This window comes from Nesoenas mayeri (assembly GCF_963082525.1).
Source record: "Nesoenas mayeri genome assembly, chromosome: 7".
NCBI classification, from domain to species: domain Eukaryota; kingdom Metazoa; phylum Chordata; class Aves; order Columbiformes; family Columbidae; genus Nesoenas; species Nesoenas mayeri.
The window spans coordinates 32,585,689-32,602,221 of record NC_137551.1 but is presented as its reverse complement, the minus strand read 5'-3'; the positions used below and the strand labels follow the sequence as shown (position 1 = coordinate 32,602,221).

Genomic DNA, 16,533 nt, shown 5'->3' with positions numbered 1-16,533 from the left:
TGAAAACATCAAAGTGTCCTTTTTTGTGAACAAGTAAGCAGGCACTATTAAAGAATTTGGCTGTCTGTCCCCCTTTTTTATATCCCACCCTTTTTCTTTTATCTTATTTTTCTTCTTTCTTTTTTCTGTGTCGTTGTTGTTTCTTTTTGGGTGCTCCTCCTAAGGTAATTATGTTTTGAAGGAGAACTGTCTGGAACCTTTTTTTCTGTTTTAGTATTTTTCCCCTTGAAATACAATCCCGCTGCATGAGTGTGCTACTAGTAAAATACTTGTTAGCTGTCATTGTAACTGGAATTCACGGAAGTGTAACTTCTCTATATGGATAAAAGCTGATAAGACCAATTTGGAAGCAGAGCTTTTGTAGAGAGCTGGGCAAGTGTTTCCTGTTGCTGGTGGAAGAACTGTGCTCTTGCAGATGCTGAGGGTTGCCACAGTGGATAAGCATAATGTTCCTCTCCAAGCCTCAGCAAAGCTCCAGGGTTTGCCACGTGCTCGGCCGCACGGTCCCACGGCCACAGAACACAGACCTGGTGAGGGAGGAAGAGTTTAAGGAAACGTTCTTTAGTTCAATGGAGCATTTTCTAAGCAGCAGTGCAAGACAATCAATATAAATCCTATTTTTATTTCATGTTAGGTCAAAGCATTCTAGTAGACTGAGAACATAAAGTATGCGTTATCAATTTTTTTTAAGAAGAATTACTAGTTAGTTAGTAATTATTAAATGTTAAGATATTTGCCTTTATGCTCAGACTCCGTTAACATTTTAATTTGGACCAGGAGTGAGCTTTCGAAGGGAATCTCTCACTTAATTTTCCCCACTAACCACAGTTTACATGACAGAGTGGTGTGCGGGCATATCAGCTGGATTCATTTCGATTAAAACTAAAGTGAGGGCTGTGCTCCAGAAGGGTGTAACTAATGTACTGCACATGCCCACGGGTGCCCAGTTCAGTCAGGTTGGAGTCAGCCTAAAACACCCTGCTAAGGCAAGGGCACAGTTGCACTATGCAGAGTTGTTTTTGATGTGCTGCAATTTAGAAGGAAAACTTGTACCTTTCTTGCAAGCACAGGGTTACACCCCCTTAGAAATTGAGATTTGTTATCTCTGTTCCTTGAGGAAGTCTGGCTGCAGTGCTGAGCTGGTGGGAGTGACTGGAGTCAGCCAAACACCCAGGTAATGCTGTGAAATTTGGATTAGGCTCTTATTTTTAATACTTAAACCCACTTGCTTTCAGGGGCATGCAAGGATTCGTTTTCCTTTTTTTCGCAGACCCACAGAATAGCACACCATTAGACTGCATACTCACACATTTCCATTTTCCCCAGATATTATTGTGACTTTTTCAGCTCCCATGTAGCCTCTGTGACCTACGTGCTTCTTCCAGAGAAACTCAACCTTTGAAATGTTCCCAGAAACTTCTGCATCGATGTAGTTCAAGTATGTGGTGCCTGGTTTGAAAGTTCCCCTGTCAAAACAAAAGCACAGAAGTGATACTCTGTGTTGTCTACAAATGAGGAAAAAAATGCTACAGTTTAGGCAGAAAGAGAGATGAGGTGATGGGATGCTATGTGAGTTGAAGCTTTGAAAACTATAGTTATAATTTTTTTTTGGAGGCCAGGCAAAATTTTAGCTCAGAACATGTTCTTGGATAATATGTTCCTTGAGGAATGCAGAAGTGCAGAGGGCTCTTGATGCAGACACTCATGTAGATCTGAGGCTTTCAGCTCAGACAGTAGGGGATCGATCATGTCTGGGGTCCAAAACCACCAAGTTTTGTCCTCTCTGCTGAGTAGTTATTCAAGCTATGTGGCAAAATCCTATCTAAAGTCCTTGGAGCTTAGGTTTTTGGGGTTTTTTGTACATAAAATATATATGTATTTTGGACAAAGATTGTAATGGGCTACAATTAAGGGAAGATTAAAAAAAAACAAACAAAAAAACCCACCAAACCAAAACCACATAACAAGTATACATATGCACTTTTCATTCAACCTTTTTTTAAGGATTGGGAAGGATCATTTCATTGACATTTTGGTTGATTTCTTCCTCCAAATCAGTATTGCATTGTTTTGCTTTCTGCGAAGCTGTGGTGGTGTTGAGGCCAACCTCATCTCTGTGTGATTCATCCTGAATAGCTGGAGGAAGTTCTGAGGACTAAGTATCTTCTTTTTTTTCTGTGGTGCAGTTGCCAGCAAGACAAGTTGGTGAAAGCCACAGAGTGTCTGAATTAACCCTACTCAAGAAAGCTGAGAAAACATAATTCCTACTTATACAGGGAGGTAATTCTGGATTCTGTTACATGCTTTCAGCCCATCAACCCAATGGATGGGCTTGTTGGGACCTAAGAGATAGCTACTCAGAGAAATATATAGAAATATACAAATGACTTAGTTGCTTAGGTTTCTGTGCCCTTCAGGATGATAACACTAGTTTAGTTAGCCCAGCCTTTGTTAGTATTACCATGGGTTTATCCTAGTCTGTTGTTGTTGGTGGTAAATGGAATCTGTCTTCAAGTAAGTGCACATCAGAAAGTTCTCTTAGTGTTTCTGCTTGCTTTCAACCACGAAGAAAATGGTAAATTATAGTTTGCATTCCTGCCTTCTGCGGTATCAGGGTTCATTATAACAGAATGCACATTACAGTGTGACATTAACATAGAAATTACCTGTAGGTGTTTCGCTACAGTAGTGTATTTGCAACCAAAGGTAACCCAGGTAAAAACCTATAACAGGGCTGTGGTCAAACACAGCAGAGGGTGGTTTTGCAGTATTTAAACTGTGATCTTGACAAGGTTCAGTTTATGAGATCTGAATTCACATCTACTCGAAAAAGCCAGGTTGAGGGGACAGGAATCCCACACTTCAGCACAGTTCATAAACAAGCTGCAACTGTGTTATATATTCCCTTGAGGAGGGAATGATTAAATGACCATACATCACACAGCTCTTGGTCTTCTCAGAGAAGATCACCAAATGATGTTTGAGCCCAGCAGTAGCCACAGAGCTGTTTGCTGTTGCCCACTTTGCTATGTTAACCATCATCCTCAGAAAAGAAAATACAGAGCAGGAGACCAGCAAGCAGATTTTGACCACAATTTGTAGCATGGGTGACTTCAACCACTTAACAGCTACTTGTATTACCAGTGTAAATCACAGATCACATAGAGCAAGATGAGACATGTACAAATACTTGTGTATAAATTCAACATGATAACAATGATAAGGCCATTTTTTCAACAGATGTGTTAGGCTTACTTGTCAATTGTATATTCTTTCCTGATTCCATTAGTTCCAGTCAAGGCTACATCGATATTTCCCTTCATGATCTCTGTTGCAGATACTCTGACATGTATCTCTTTTCTCCAGCCTTTGAAAATAAAAATAGATTATGTTTGTAGGGAGATTCCTTTACTAACGGTTAAACTCCTCATATGTTTCAATGTCTTTCAGGTAGAAGATTGCACAAATGTGCTTATAAACAAACAAAACGTCACTCTTTATTAAGGCATATGCTAGTTCTGTGTGATTCTAGTAGCATTAATTTCCTTGACAAGCGGTCTAAGTCAGCAGTTTGTGGATGTTGAAATGAGAGTATTCATTCAGATTTAAGAAAGGACAAGTTTGTCTATACTTATTTTTTAAGATTTTTGTTCTTCTAGAATGTTAAAGAAGTTTTGTTTGTTCTTGATTTTTACTTTCATACTTTAATGCCTAGTGAATAACGACCTCCAAGACTCTCTCTCTTTATTGCCCTGGCAGTCATCACATGTAATGGATTACATTTTATATATGAATTTTCTTCTTTCCTAGTTCTGTGGTTGCTTCTACGTTAATCACAATTAAAACTATGCTTATTACTACCTGCCATTTTAACTTGATGAAATTTTCAAAAATACACTGAAATCATCTAGTTTTATAATTTTTCGTCATTAACAATCTAAGTTTTTCATTTGGAATTTTGAACTTTCAGCACAACATTCCTTCAACCTTCAGCCTGATAGAATTTTTCAAGCTATCATCTAATTTAAAAAAAATACAACAGGGTCTCTAGGTCAGAGATCAGCATCAGCTGAGCTGTTTCTATGATTATCTCAGCCTTTCCCAGATAACTCTTGTACTGCATATCCCTAACACACCTGAAACTCTGCATTTTATACTGAGTGCCACTCATTAGCTCCAGCTGCTCTCTGTAGAAGTGAAAGATATCTGTTCACACATAATTCATTGCCAGTTCAGAATTCACCATCCAAAAGAAGCACTTACGAGCATACGGAGGGCAGGCCCCTGTGTTCAAATAAATCTTTTGCTCTTCTTTTTCAGTTTTATTTGAAAACCTATCAGCATAATGACCCATCAGTGGGCATCCTTCCTTTGGACATGGGAAGCACTTGCCCTGGGGAAAAATAACAGTGTGTGTTACAAGATGTTTTAATCTCACTCCTTAAATTTTAAGAAATTAGGGTTTTTTATCTTTTTCCTAGCTTTTTTTGGAAAGGGTACTTGCTTCTGAGTTCAGATCATGCCTTCAGCATTTATCAGTGTGGTGAAAAAAGGAGCTGAGATGGTCAGTCAGCTTATTTCTTCTAGTTGAAAATCAGAGATAAACAGGTTGGAAATTTGGCCTCATATCTCACGCTTTTGCAGAGACCATAAGCAAATACCTTAATGCATGTTTTACCTTACTGCCTGATCCATAAAATACAGGTAATATATCCATTTTTCATAGGTCCATTGAAAAGTTGTCTGCTAATTATTATAGGCTGGGTAACCATATTTGCAAGGAGGTCTAGCTGGATTATCAGACTTGTATAGTACATATATTTAAGCTTAGGAATACTGAAGTTTCTGGGTTGTGTTCGATCTGTTTTTCAGCCTTTACTCCCATGCAGAACCTTAATGAAATTAATCTATCTACACAGAGCAAACGTTCAGATCAAGGCTTTGACATCCACTAAAACAAAAAGCCAAAAAAGTGTGCATATTTTCATTGAAAGTGATTTAGTTGCAGCTGGAAAAAATAGTGTTGTTATATTTAGATTAATGTTGGTATTTGGGAAGTTCTATAGGAACTAGCATTTGTGGATCGGGCTATTTTGGTGTCAGGCAAATAAAAGGCTAAATGATCATCATCACTTGTTTATTATGACATTGAAAAAAACTTTCCCTTGCATCACTAAATTGCACAAGCTTTAGGTTTTCAAGTCCTGAATTACAAACTTCCAAGTTACATGGCAACATTGCTACAAACATTAACAACTTATCTGCAGTATTGTAATTGTTTGTTTTGGGAGTATGTGGAAATAAATTCAGACTTGTCTTCCTTCTTGACCAGTCCTCAGTTGCTTTGCCAGAATTAGTCCACTAGAAGTCCAGCCATGCCAGGCATGAAACACCAGGACAGGATGGCACCTCTTGCTTGTGTCACCCAAGGGTTGTGTGGGCAATTCTGTGCTGTAGAAATAGCTCCCCTGCAAATGTTTATTGTTTATAATGATGTTTTATGATTTCTGAAATCCAGAGTCTGGCCTCTTGATGATAGGTTTCACCAGCTTAAGATGGAATTCCTTCAAGCAGACTTGGTGTCCCTTATTACTACTGACCTATGCAAAAGGTGAACCCAGCCAGTGCCTTTCATTACCCTCTTACTCAACTCTTCATCTCTCCCTTCATAACTCTTTTTGGTGTTTATATTTACTGCCTTATTTTCTTTGTTTGGAGTTTGCTGCTTTTATGTTTTGCCTATTTTTTGAGTGTGGTCTGCATGAGGGCAGTCAGTGGGTCTGCACAGGCTCCCTGTATCCTGGATCTAGCATATAGAAGTTGTCCCAGAAAATATTAAGAGAAAGGCAGGGCTATAATCCCTCAGATAAATATGTACCCAAAACTTACCAATACAAAAGCTCGATATGTTTTGCACTGATACCCAACAAATCCATTGGGAGTGATAATACTCTCAGCATAATAGCGGAGACTTCTTTTATGTCCACATGCAATAGACCGATATTCTGGGGAAAAAGCCAAAGTAAAAAAGATTAAAGCTACATATTAACATAAAGACTATGTCAAAACACTTGTGGGTCCTTTTGCTCAAAAGCATTTATACATACAGTGAAGTCACAGATTTTTAAAAAAAGTTTTAAGTGTGAATTATTTGATTTTATAGTAAAACATGTTCTTATGGCTACATATATATTTTTTGATGGGAAAAAGCAAAGTTCTTCTGTGTGCCTTGTGTTCATGCTGAAGTTCACAGATGTGGAGATGCACCAAGGCGGACCTTGTTCAGCCTCCTGTCCTGCTGTGTGTACTTAACTGCTTTTATTTTAGCATGAGGACCAAGGAGGATCTGGGAGATTTGCCTTTGATATTTCAAATACTGGAATAATTCATAGCTACAGTGTTTGAAAAGCATATAGTAGTTACTATGAATTAGTTTTCATTTGCTTACCATTATTACAACATAGTGTTTTGTAAAACCACAGTTTCTACTCATTTCTAGGATGAAAGATAATTGTAGTAATTATTTCAACTTCAGTGGCTTTCAGTGTTTTTAAGCTCTAGAAAATCTGTGGTCGTTTGACAGTGGTGATTCTGCGAAATGCTCTGAAAAGCAAGATGTTTGCCAGCGTGTCCTTGATTTTGTCAGAAATATTTGAAACAAGTACATTTTCCCATCAGAGTGATGTTTATAAGCAGTCAGTGCAGGAAAGAAGAAAGTGCTATTTCAGTTATATTTACAGGTCTCTAGTAACAAGTGCTGTCGTCTTTGGCTCTGGAGTCTCTCCATTATCAAAGTACAATATACCAAAGGTAGGTTGTATAAAAATAGGCTTTGCTCTGCTTCAGCATGTGTCCGGGCTCACCTAATCACAGGAGATATCTTGGAAGGACCGAAGTGATTAGAAGCTGACAGAGTTTATAGTGAAATTAGAATTTCACCTGCTGTTCATATATATGCGTCTTAAAGACAGTAGTTGTTATTGATGAGGTGGCACACATTGTTCTTTATTAAAAAAAAAAAAAAAAAGAAAAAGTATAGCAAAATACCTCTGAAAAGTATTTCTGTCTGTTTTTCTTGAAAATAATGTCCATCACTAAGGCTTCTTGAGTATGTTTTCTTTATAATTCCTTTCTCAAATCTAATTCAGAAGGGTCTGTGCTTTCAACTTTAAAATCTCAGCTCTTACTGTTGGCTTGCTTTGTGCTAGTTCCAAATTCACCTAACATCTATATAATGGGAACATAATACTCTTCTCACTACTGCATCAAAAGCTGAAGAAATAAGTTACTAAGTAGCATTTCTAAAGCACTCCATAAATGAAACCACTACATTACATAAATGTAAATATTATCAAACAGAAGAGATATGCACAAAGGAAGGTTTAAACAAAAGGCAGGAGTTGAGGCCTCAATTTTTGGCAGCTGTATGAACAACCGACTCCAGCAGCTCATGTTCAACAGAGCTGAGCTTCTTCTCCACAAAACATGGCAAAGAGCCACATGAAATGCCTGTGGATTTATTTTTTTCTAAAAATGAATACATTTTTATGGAGCCTGATTGGAAAGTGTTTTACTTCCAAGTGACTTTGTGCACAACCAGCTTTCAGCCCTCTTTGTTACTGAGTTCTCCAACCAGTTCTAAGACAGAGCATCTTTGAAAGCCAATTGCTTAACTAGCAGTAGGAATTTCAAAATGTTCAGCTGTGAATAACAGATATTCTTATTTTTGTAGGTTAGGCACAGAAGACAGGATTTTGGGGACCTATTGTACTGGATCCCAGGGTAATTCTGATTAACTGCCCCACTTTCTTTGAAGAAGATGAACTGTCAGTGCAGCAGTAATTTTATCATCTTCTACATTTTTAACCTTGTGCTGTTCCCTTTGAAGACACTAAAGCTGTTAATGGCATGGATGAGTAAGTCTAACCCCAGTAATACTGGGACTGATGTCTTCCTAGGGACAAGGGAAGCTTAGATTTTAATATACTAACTTTTGGATTATCCTTGAATGAAATTTTACTGGTCCTTCATGTGTGGAATTCCCACTGAGGTCAGTCTGTCATCACAGGTTGTTATAACAGGTTGTGATGAACAAGTCTGTATGCTTTAACTGAAGTTTCTACCTGGAATTTGCCTCGGTTAGTATATAAAAGAACTGGAGGGTATTTCACAGGCAGCTTTAAATGTTCTATTTTTGAGCATTCTCTTTCTGTTCCAAATCTCAGCTATAGAAATAATATATACATTCAAAAGGCTTTTAACTTAGCCTGGCCTGTATTTCTAACTGTAGCTTATAATGAGGTATTACTTCTTCAAAATACATTTACCTCTCATTAGGTCATTGATATCCCGAGTTGCAGGAGGTACACGAAGCTGCTTGCATCCTGGCATCTTCTTCCCTCCATTTGGGTAAAAATCCAGGTGGCCAGAGGTCTGAAGAATCCCTGGAGCTGAAATGTACCATGAATTGAGGCTGATTACCCTCTGACATGCTGTAGCCATCCCCTATGTTGGTGTTAACCTTTGTGTAAAAACTTACCAAAGTCAAAGAACAGATGACCAGCGTGAGTATGAATTATATCAACAAATTTTGCATCTGAAGGATCCAGCCTAACCATAGTGGGAGTATACTGGAAAAGAGGCCCAGCTGGATCCAAACCTAAATAAATGGAGATAAGTCTGATTGAGTAAATAATACTGTATGTCACTGCATTTCTACCTTTACTCTATGTATGAACATCCATTTTGTGGTCCATGACAACCAGCAAAACAAGCAGGGTTTTGCAGAAAGATGGCTAGAGGCACTGCAGTGCAGTAAAAGGGTGGTGTGTCTTTGGCTTTTGGGGAACAATGGCTTTTGACTTTTGGGGAACAATGTTATAAGAAGTAGTCTGGGTTTTTTTCTGCATGTTAGTGAATGATATGCTACTGTGTAGATTTGTCTGAGGATTTTATTTGGCTAAAGATCTATTTTTATTTCCAAAAGTGTTTGGTTAAAGATGTTACCCCTTTGCTGCAGTGTCAGTGAGCTCTCTTTGGGGCTAAAACAAGACAGTTCTGACCCCAGATTCTCTGAATAGCTTCTGTGACTTCTTACTGTGTACACAGCTTAGTAAAAGCAACGTCTGTGCAGAGAAAAGAACTGACTGGAGGGGGAAGGAAAAGAGAAAATAGCCTTTAAAAAAAGTGATGTCTGAGTGTGTCATGATGCTGTGTCTCTGTGTAGCTATGCAACTAAAAGCTTTCTGCCTTCTCAGGGTGTCCATGGCTATTTACTGTCTCTTCCTGACATACTAGATCTAGGGGTTTTTATATTTTCATTTCAGATTTTTCAATCTTTTGAACAGCTGAAAAGTCACGTTAGAGTGGGCTTTTAAAACCGAATATGACAATGAGTTGCTAATGTTTTGCAAGTCTGTTATTCCACATCTAATACAATATTTTGTTCCTGTTCTTTCATATCATTAAAAATCATAACCAAGTGCTCCCTGGGACTTGTGACCGGTGAAAAGTGGTCTCTATTTAGCCACAGTTGGGACAGTTAAGCCTTTCTTATCTGTTGCAGCTGAGCCTTTCTCAGGGCTATGGATATTGACATGTGAATTACATGGCATGTAACAGGACATGGCTTCATTTGTGTGCCGTCATGCCAGCTGTATACTGTTAATGGTGACCAAGCAGTCCACTGCAGTCTGTACTATGTGTTTATAAGGCAGCAGTGATTCTTCAGTTCTCTTAAGCCACACAAAAATGTAAAGTCTCATCAGTTGGAATAACCTCAGTACCTGTTATCCTTCCAATGCCGGGTTTCCTTCTCCCTGCCTCCCCGGCGGCGTGTGCTCCAAGACTATGGCCGATGAAATGAATGTTGGCAGGAGAGTAGCCATAATCTTTCTGTGAAGATGTATGGAAAGGAAAACAAAATAAAACCAAAAAGAGTGTTAAGTGGGGGATACAAGCCTGTGGAACTGCATCATAGCCCCATGCTGAGAGGACATGATGGCGGGAGGTGGAGGGGAGTGCCTCAGGTAGGAAGTTTCTATTGCAGATGGTGGGATCTGTACCAAAAGAGGACCAGGTCCCAACTCATCCCATCCCCTCTTGTATCATGTCTGCAGAAGGGAGTAACCTCTGTCAGGAATTGTCCCTCATGGCAGAAAAGAAGGAAAAAGGAATTTCTGCACATAGCTCCTCTGCATTTGTACTGATTCCTTATCCAAAAGGTGCCTCACCCCTGAATCTGTCTATCCAGTTAGGATAACAGTCTGTGGTGGAGTTTTCAGTGCCTTTGCTGGCAGCAAACCCTGTGTGTGAATCAAGCGGCTGTCCTGCCATGGAGATCACAGTATCACATTATCACAGTATGTTTGGGATTGGAAGGGACCTCAAAAGATCATCTAGTCCAATCCCCCTGCTGGGCAGGAACGCCTAGGTGAGGTCGCACAGGAACATGTCCAGGCGGGTTTTGAATGTCTCCAGAGAAGGAGACTCCACAACCCCCTTGGGCAGCCTGTTCCAGTGTCTGTCACCCTTAATGAGAAGTTTTTTCTCAAATTTAAGTGGAACCTCTTGTGTTCCAGCTTGATCCCATTACCCCTTGTCCTATCATTGTTCGCCGCCGAGAAGATCCTGCCTCCATCCTCATGGCACTCACCCTTTATATATTTATAAACATTAATAAGGTCACCCCTCAGTCTCCTCTTCTCCAAACTAAAGAGACCCAACTCCCTCAGCCTTTCCTCATAAGGGAGATGCTCCACTCCCTTCATCATCTTCGTTGCTCCACCAGGCAGCTCCTGCAGGATGGGGAGGACCACGCCAGGAGTGCTGCAGGAAGCCTGACACTGGTGGCTGCAGGAGTGTCACTTCTCTGTGCTGTGACTTTGCTCTTGCAGGATGCAGTGTGCGTGACCTGCAGATGAATGTTTTAACCATACTGGCTTTCGATTGCTTCTCTTTACCAATTTTTCTGGACAGTCTCTAATCTGATGTTTTAGCCAGTAAAAAGCCGATCGTGAGCAAAACTTTCAGAAACTGTGGCCTGTAAGCCTTTAGGGACCTGTGTATCTGTGGTCTGACACTAAAGTCAGTATTTCCATTTGTGCAGGATTAGAAACTTTATGATGTTTTCAGCTGTGTTGTTGAGTACCTCTCTATTCCTGACTCTCTTACATCAAACTTAAAGGTGCCACCCTGAACGCAGCCTTTACCATGCAAACTATGTGCCGGCGTTCATGTTCCACGGGTATTTTTACCTCAAGAAAGTTCACCAGATAGACCAGCTCAGCCCCCACAATGCGGACGTTGTTAACGGCTGTGGTGTACAAGCCACTGGAGCCACCTGTCCAGTCAGCCAAAATGCAGTTCACATCTTCAGTGAGAAGCATCAGCTGGTGGAAAACACAAAACCAGAATGAAACAGGCCTTAATAACTATTGTGGTGGGGTATATGCAAACAAAGTTTTGTTTTGTTGTAGTTGAGGACTCACTTTTTTAATGTGACTGGTAAAGACACATCTTTAGTGTCTTAATTCCTACTAATACTGAAGAATGAACACAAGGAGGCAGAGTGGAGGCAGTGATTTGAACGCTGTAGCAAGACACACAGTAGCCTGCTTCAGATCTGTTTTCCATTCCAGATGCCCTGGTCAGCTTTAGAGTGTCAACATATTTTAATGACAGTACGCCAGTTAGAAAAAGAGCACAGTGTGACCTCTTTTTTATTGTCTAAGCTTATTATTATATTATCAATATTTATATGCTTGGGTCATCTGAAATGATTCACAAATCTGTGATCATGTGCTTGAATTTTTCAGCCCCAACATTCATATATTTTAACTAAAATATTCTATTTATAGACTTCTGGCAATGGAACAAAACAATTATGTTTTTGAAATGTGCCTAAATAAAATGAAAACAATCTGCTGAACAAAGCATTTTGTTTTTATTGGATCAAATGCCTCGCTCAAATTGAAGTGTTTATTTTGACCTTTTGCTGAGGTGAGAAAAGTGACTTTTTTTTTTCCCCTTTATTATTGCCAAGGAATTGAAAAATCAATTCATTATAGCTTTCCCTGTGGAGGTGAATGCAGCAAAAGGTCACTTAACAGAAGGCTGAAGTGTGCTATATTCCCCTGAATTAGCAAGAGAACAGAGGTGTAAATTTTATGTGGGGATTTTAAGGCAGTTAATGGGGGGAAGTGGATATTCGCAATTTCAAACACAAGTGAAGTGACAGTAGTTGTACCATACCCTGCACATATTTGCTATCCAGGGGAGGTCCGGTCCAGCAAGGTGGCCATGTATAATGAAGCGAGTTTTCCTGTGTGGTCGGAAATTTGTAGTTTTGATAGTTGAAGGATTTGTAGCAGAAATTTTCTGTATTAAAACAAAAAATAAATAAATAACCAACAACCAACACAACAAGACTGTGACTGCTCCTGCCTGTGTACATTTTGATTCAGGGTCCCAGTGGTTAAGGCACAATTCTGGACTCTAAAGAGATGGGTCTTGTTCCTCAATCTTAAACTGTCTTGCTAGAGGATATCAATTAGTTGCTTCAACAAATTATTCACTGCCTCTAGTTAATCAAACTCATGATATTCGTATTCTTTGCACAATGCTTTAAGATCTGCTGATACAACATGCCATGTAAATACAAGATTTTATCAATCAACCATGGAGATAGAAAGATAGAAGCTTCTGCAAGGTATTATGTGGTTGACTTGGAATCCATGCCTATTTTTCTTTCTTTTTTCTTTGAAGACCTTAATCATTAAGCTTGTTTATATTTTATCCTAAAGATATTTGAGATAGCATGAAAAAGCCCACCAAGCTTACAACAGCAGAGGCTGGAGGCATTTTGAGGCATTATTTTCTTTTGAAAAAATCTGAATACTGGGTTGTTTTAAAAATTGGTTCTTATTTTTTTTTGTTGTGGTTTCATAAGCTTAAAAGGAGATGCCATGCACTAGTTAGCATATATCTCACCTTCAGTGAAAAACTGATTAAATTTAAAACCTTATAGGCACTCTCAGCTAGAGATGTCAGACTTGTTTTGATGTGCCTCAAACAGGAGAAATCATTGAACATCTCTGTTTGTGACTGCCATTTGTATATGTATATGTATAAAATAAACTTTTTTCATGTGCTGTAAGCCAACAACAGCAACAAATTGTACACCTCACCTCATATTTATTGGCTTCATTTTTCTTGTCCAAGGAGCAAGAAAAATGAAGCCAGTTAACACTTTCTAATGGTCATTTCTTTCACCAGACAAGTCCATGGCTCCACAAAACTGCTTCGTGCTATGGACGAGCCCAGCCCAGACACTTCCAAGGGCTCCAGCATCCTGCTGGGAGCTTTCCCCAGTACTTGCTTGGTCCTCAGAGGAAAGGGCTGACTCACTGCAGGTGTCTTCAGGGTGTTCCCATTTGATCCACTTAGCTCCCTTTAGCTACTTCCATTTGTTCCTCTGCCACAGTCAAGAGCTTCCTCTTGCTGCAAATACTTTGCAGACATTGTAGATAACCGCACCTTTTTACTTCTTTTCTTCCATACAGCTCCAGAGTCTGCTGGCTCTATGCTTCTCTACCTGATGTGTTTTCATGCGGGACAACAGGATTCAGATCTCTGTAAGAGAAGCCTCCAGGCTTTCTCCATGCTATATCTTACCAAATCTTTTTATTTATTTAGCTTTTTAGTTTGCATTTTCCCTAAGTCCTATTCTTCAAAAAACTGTTTAATATTTGGTTGTATGTTTCTTTTTTTCTTTTTTTCTTTTTTTTTAATTTAATCCCCATTTCATTCTCTTTTTGGTCGTTTCCTTCTTTTTCCATATATGGTTTCATTTTTTTCCTTTGTTTTTTTTCTTTAATCTCCAGTTTCCCTTTTTAAGCTTTCCTTTCACTTTTCATCCTGTTTTCCTTTCCTTGTCTGGTGAAAACACACACTTGCTCTCCTGATCACTCTTAACTATCTGCTTGCTCTTAGGGCTCAGTGTTGGCCACCACATAAGCAGAGCCTCTAAGGGCAACTGTCTGTAGTTCAGATGACCAAATAATCACATCTGTGAATAACATTCCTGAGTTGTGTATATGGGCCTGAAACTTGTTTTTAGTCTGGAGGCACACAGGAACCAAAACTGAGCTTTCTTTTTCTATTGTCTTCCCTACCTTTGGCTTCATAAAGCTAAACCTGAAACTGAATTTGGGTCATTTACTTTAGAGAGGTATTGATATATAAAATATATCTGAAATATCTCAGATGACTTGTGTTAGAAGGCTGCAATTACTATGTTGTAAATATACCTGGCTCATCAGAAAGCTGAAAGGAGGAAAAATATATGAGGTGGAAGAAAGTTAGAATGGACTGTTCTTGGAGTCTGTAATGTAGAACTGGGGCTTTTCCTGGGAGACTTGTGAGCAAAAACACAGGTGAAAAAAACCTGTATGTATAATTTGTTGAATGCGTAGTATACCATCAGTTATTAAAACAAAGCGGTTTCTTACTTGATAGTTAATGATGTTGTCTTTAGTGAAAAGGAAAAAACTGGTGTTCACATCTTCTGGAGAGCTGGGCAAGCCTGCCAGTTGTCTCTCTGGGATCCCAGACCAAGGAGGAATATCTGTAAAGCATCCAAGCCTTTCATAGCAAACTTGCCTTCCTGGAGTATGCAAAGAAAAATGTCAGTGTTCTGGCAACGTAGCAGGTTAGGCTGCTACCACTTTACAAGAAGCTGGCGGAATAGTGTTTGTACCAGGGAAGCAGAAAATGGCTATTTCAGATTAGGATGGCAAATGTGTTCATTTTTGGTTAAAGGGCTCAGTTATGCCCTGTGCATGTAGCAGCGACTTGAACTTCAAGACCAATTCCTGTTGCAAACATAGGGTAGAGCTCAGTTTGGTGAACTCATGACTTATTTTGTTAAACATATTGTTGGTCATCAGAAAAAGACAACAAAATCTTGATCCTTTATGGATCCAGAGAACAAAAGAGCTTTTGCTCCCAGAGCAGAGCAGTCCTTCAAATTAACGCTAATACTCCAGGGATTATCTAAATTGTTGTTTGTTGTGCAATGATTCATGAAGGAGTAAAACAAAACCAAAACATTAAAAAAGCTACCTCTGGTTTCGCCACAATGTGCATTAAATATCTCCCATATTTTTTTTATCACCATGAGATTTTAGTGGAAGCAATGAAGTAGAATTTGAGTGGAAGTCTAGAGGAAAGCACAGCCTCAGGAAGTGTGCTCTGTGACTGAAGGGCTAGAGTTTCCCAATTTCTGTTGTGGCTTTAATACAGTAATGGTGAAATATGACATATGGGTGTTGCCGTTAAATAGACTTACCAACTATTATATCACAATGATTGCAAAATTCCATATAAGTTTTATTGCTATTAAAAATATACTGAAAACAACGAGAAACGGGTTTTACCCAGAGTAGGTGGCAGATTCGTACATCATGAGACTCTGACTTTTCTATTCATTACTCTAAGAAACTCAGTGGTAAAGTGATATATACTGGAAATACATCTAGAGAAAGAGAAGATTTAATTGTGGAGTTATAGCTAGAGACTCTGCAAGTGTTGCAGTGATTTCACAGGGGTGTTTACTCCGATACAAGCAATCATTTAGATTGTGGATTTTTGTTCCTCTCTGCTCTTTCTGTCCCTGTTGAATTATTCTTTCCTATGAGGAAAAAGGTTTTTTGGACCAGGAGTATTTTCGCATTCTGTGCATAGAGCTGTGAAGAGTATGTGCCTAGGCTGGCATTACAAGTGCTGTACCTACCAAAAATGTTTTTTAGAAACAGTTACTATGTAAAAATACCTTTCTAATTCCCATTCTGTTTGCTACCTGTGGTACCTGCAAAAACATCTACAGAATTAAATAGGAACAGGTTAAATGTGGGAAAGATATGGAGTAACTCAGTGTTCGTAACAAACAATTGTGTTAAATCTGTTCCAAAGCACATTCTTTTTCTAAAACACAGATATTCTAATGTAAGCTGCACACAGTAATTGTTACTGTTTATAGGTTTTATCAGTTATGCGTCTCACCTCTGGCTGCATTGAGAAGAAGAAGAGTGGTGATCCATACTACAAACATCTAAAACAGGTAAGAACAAAATTCAAATATAATTAAAAATGGAACCTGAAATTCACCTAAGGGTTTCCCTGACCCGTTAAAAGTCTCAGTGGCCATAGGATTACTTCAGTCATTTACTAAGTTGGATCCAAAAGAAACAATATTTCCTTAAAGAAGCAAAGTTTCAAGAAAATACCTTTGGCATTCTTTCTGTTCGCCCAGGAGATTTGGCATAAGTAGGATACCTTCTAAACATCTCTTGAAGATTGTCCTCCTGACCTTGTCAAACGGAAGCTTTTGCAAACAAATGAAATTCTTAAAGGATTTGCAACAACATATTTTTACAGAGTGAAGTTTCTTCTAGCATTTAGTAGAAAAGTTACTCATAGAACTGCTGTTCAGTGATTGTATTTAAAAGAACCCAGGAAAAAAACATAATTTGT

At 38.9% G+C, this 16,533-nt stretch overlaps 1 protein-coding gene across 1 annotated transcript; it reads right to left on the bottom strand.

The window, feature by feature from the left end:
- Positions 1-314: 314 nt before the first annotated feature.
- On the bottom strand, positions 315-16,111 carry LOC308042668 (pancreatic lipase-related protein 2-like; the record flags this gene model as incomplete). Its single annotated transcript, XM_080348254.1, has 12 exons — positions 315-527; positions 1,310-1,466; positions 3,256-3,367; positions 4,264-4,393; positions 5,890-6,005; positions 8,328-8,450; positions 8,540-8,659; positions 9,786-9,894; positions 11,256-11,390; positions 12,253-12,378; positions 14,511-14,665; positions 16,063-16,111. 12 exons carry the CDS (start codon positions 16,109-16,111, stop codon positions 315-317), a joined length of 1,545 nt encoding a protein of 514 aa, XP_080204380.1.
- Between the last annotated feature and the right edge of the window lie 422 nt (positions 16,112-16,533).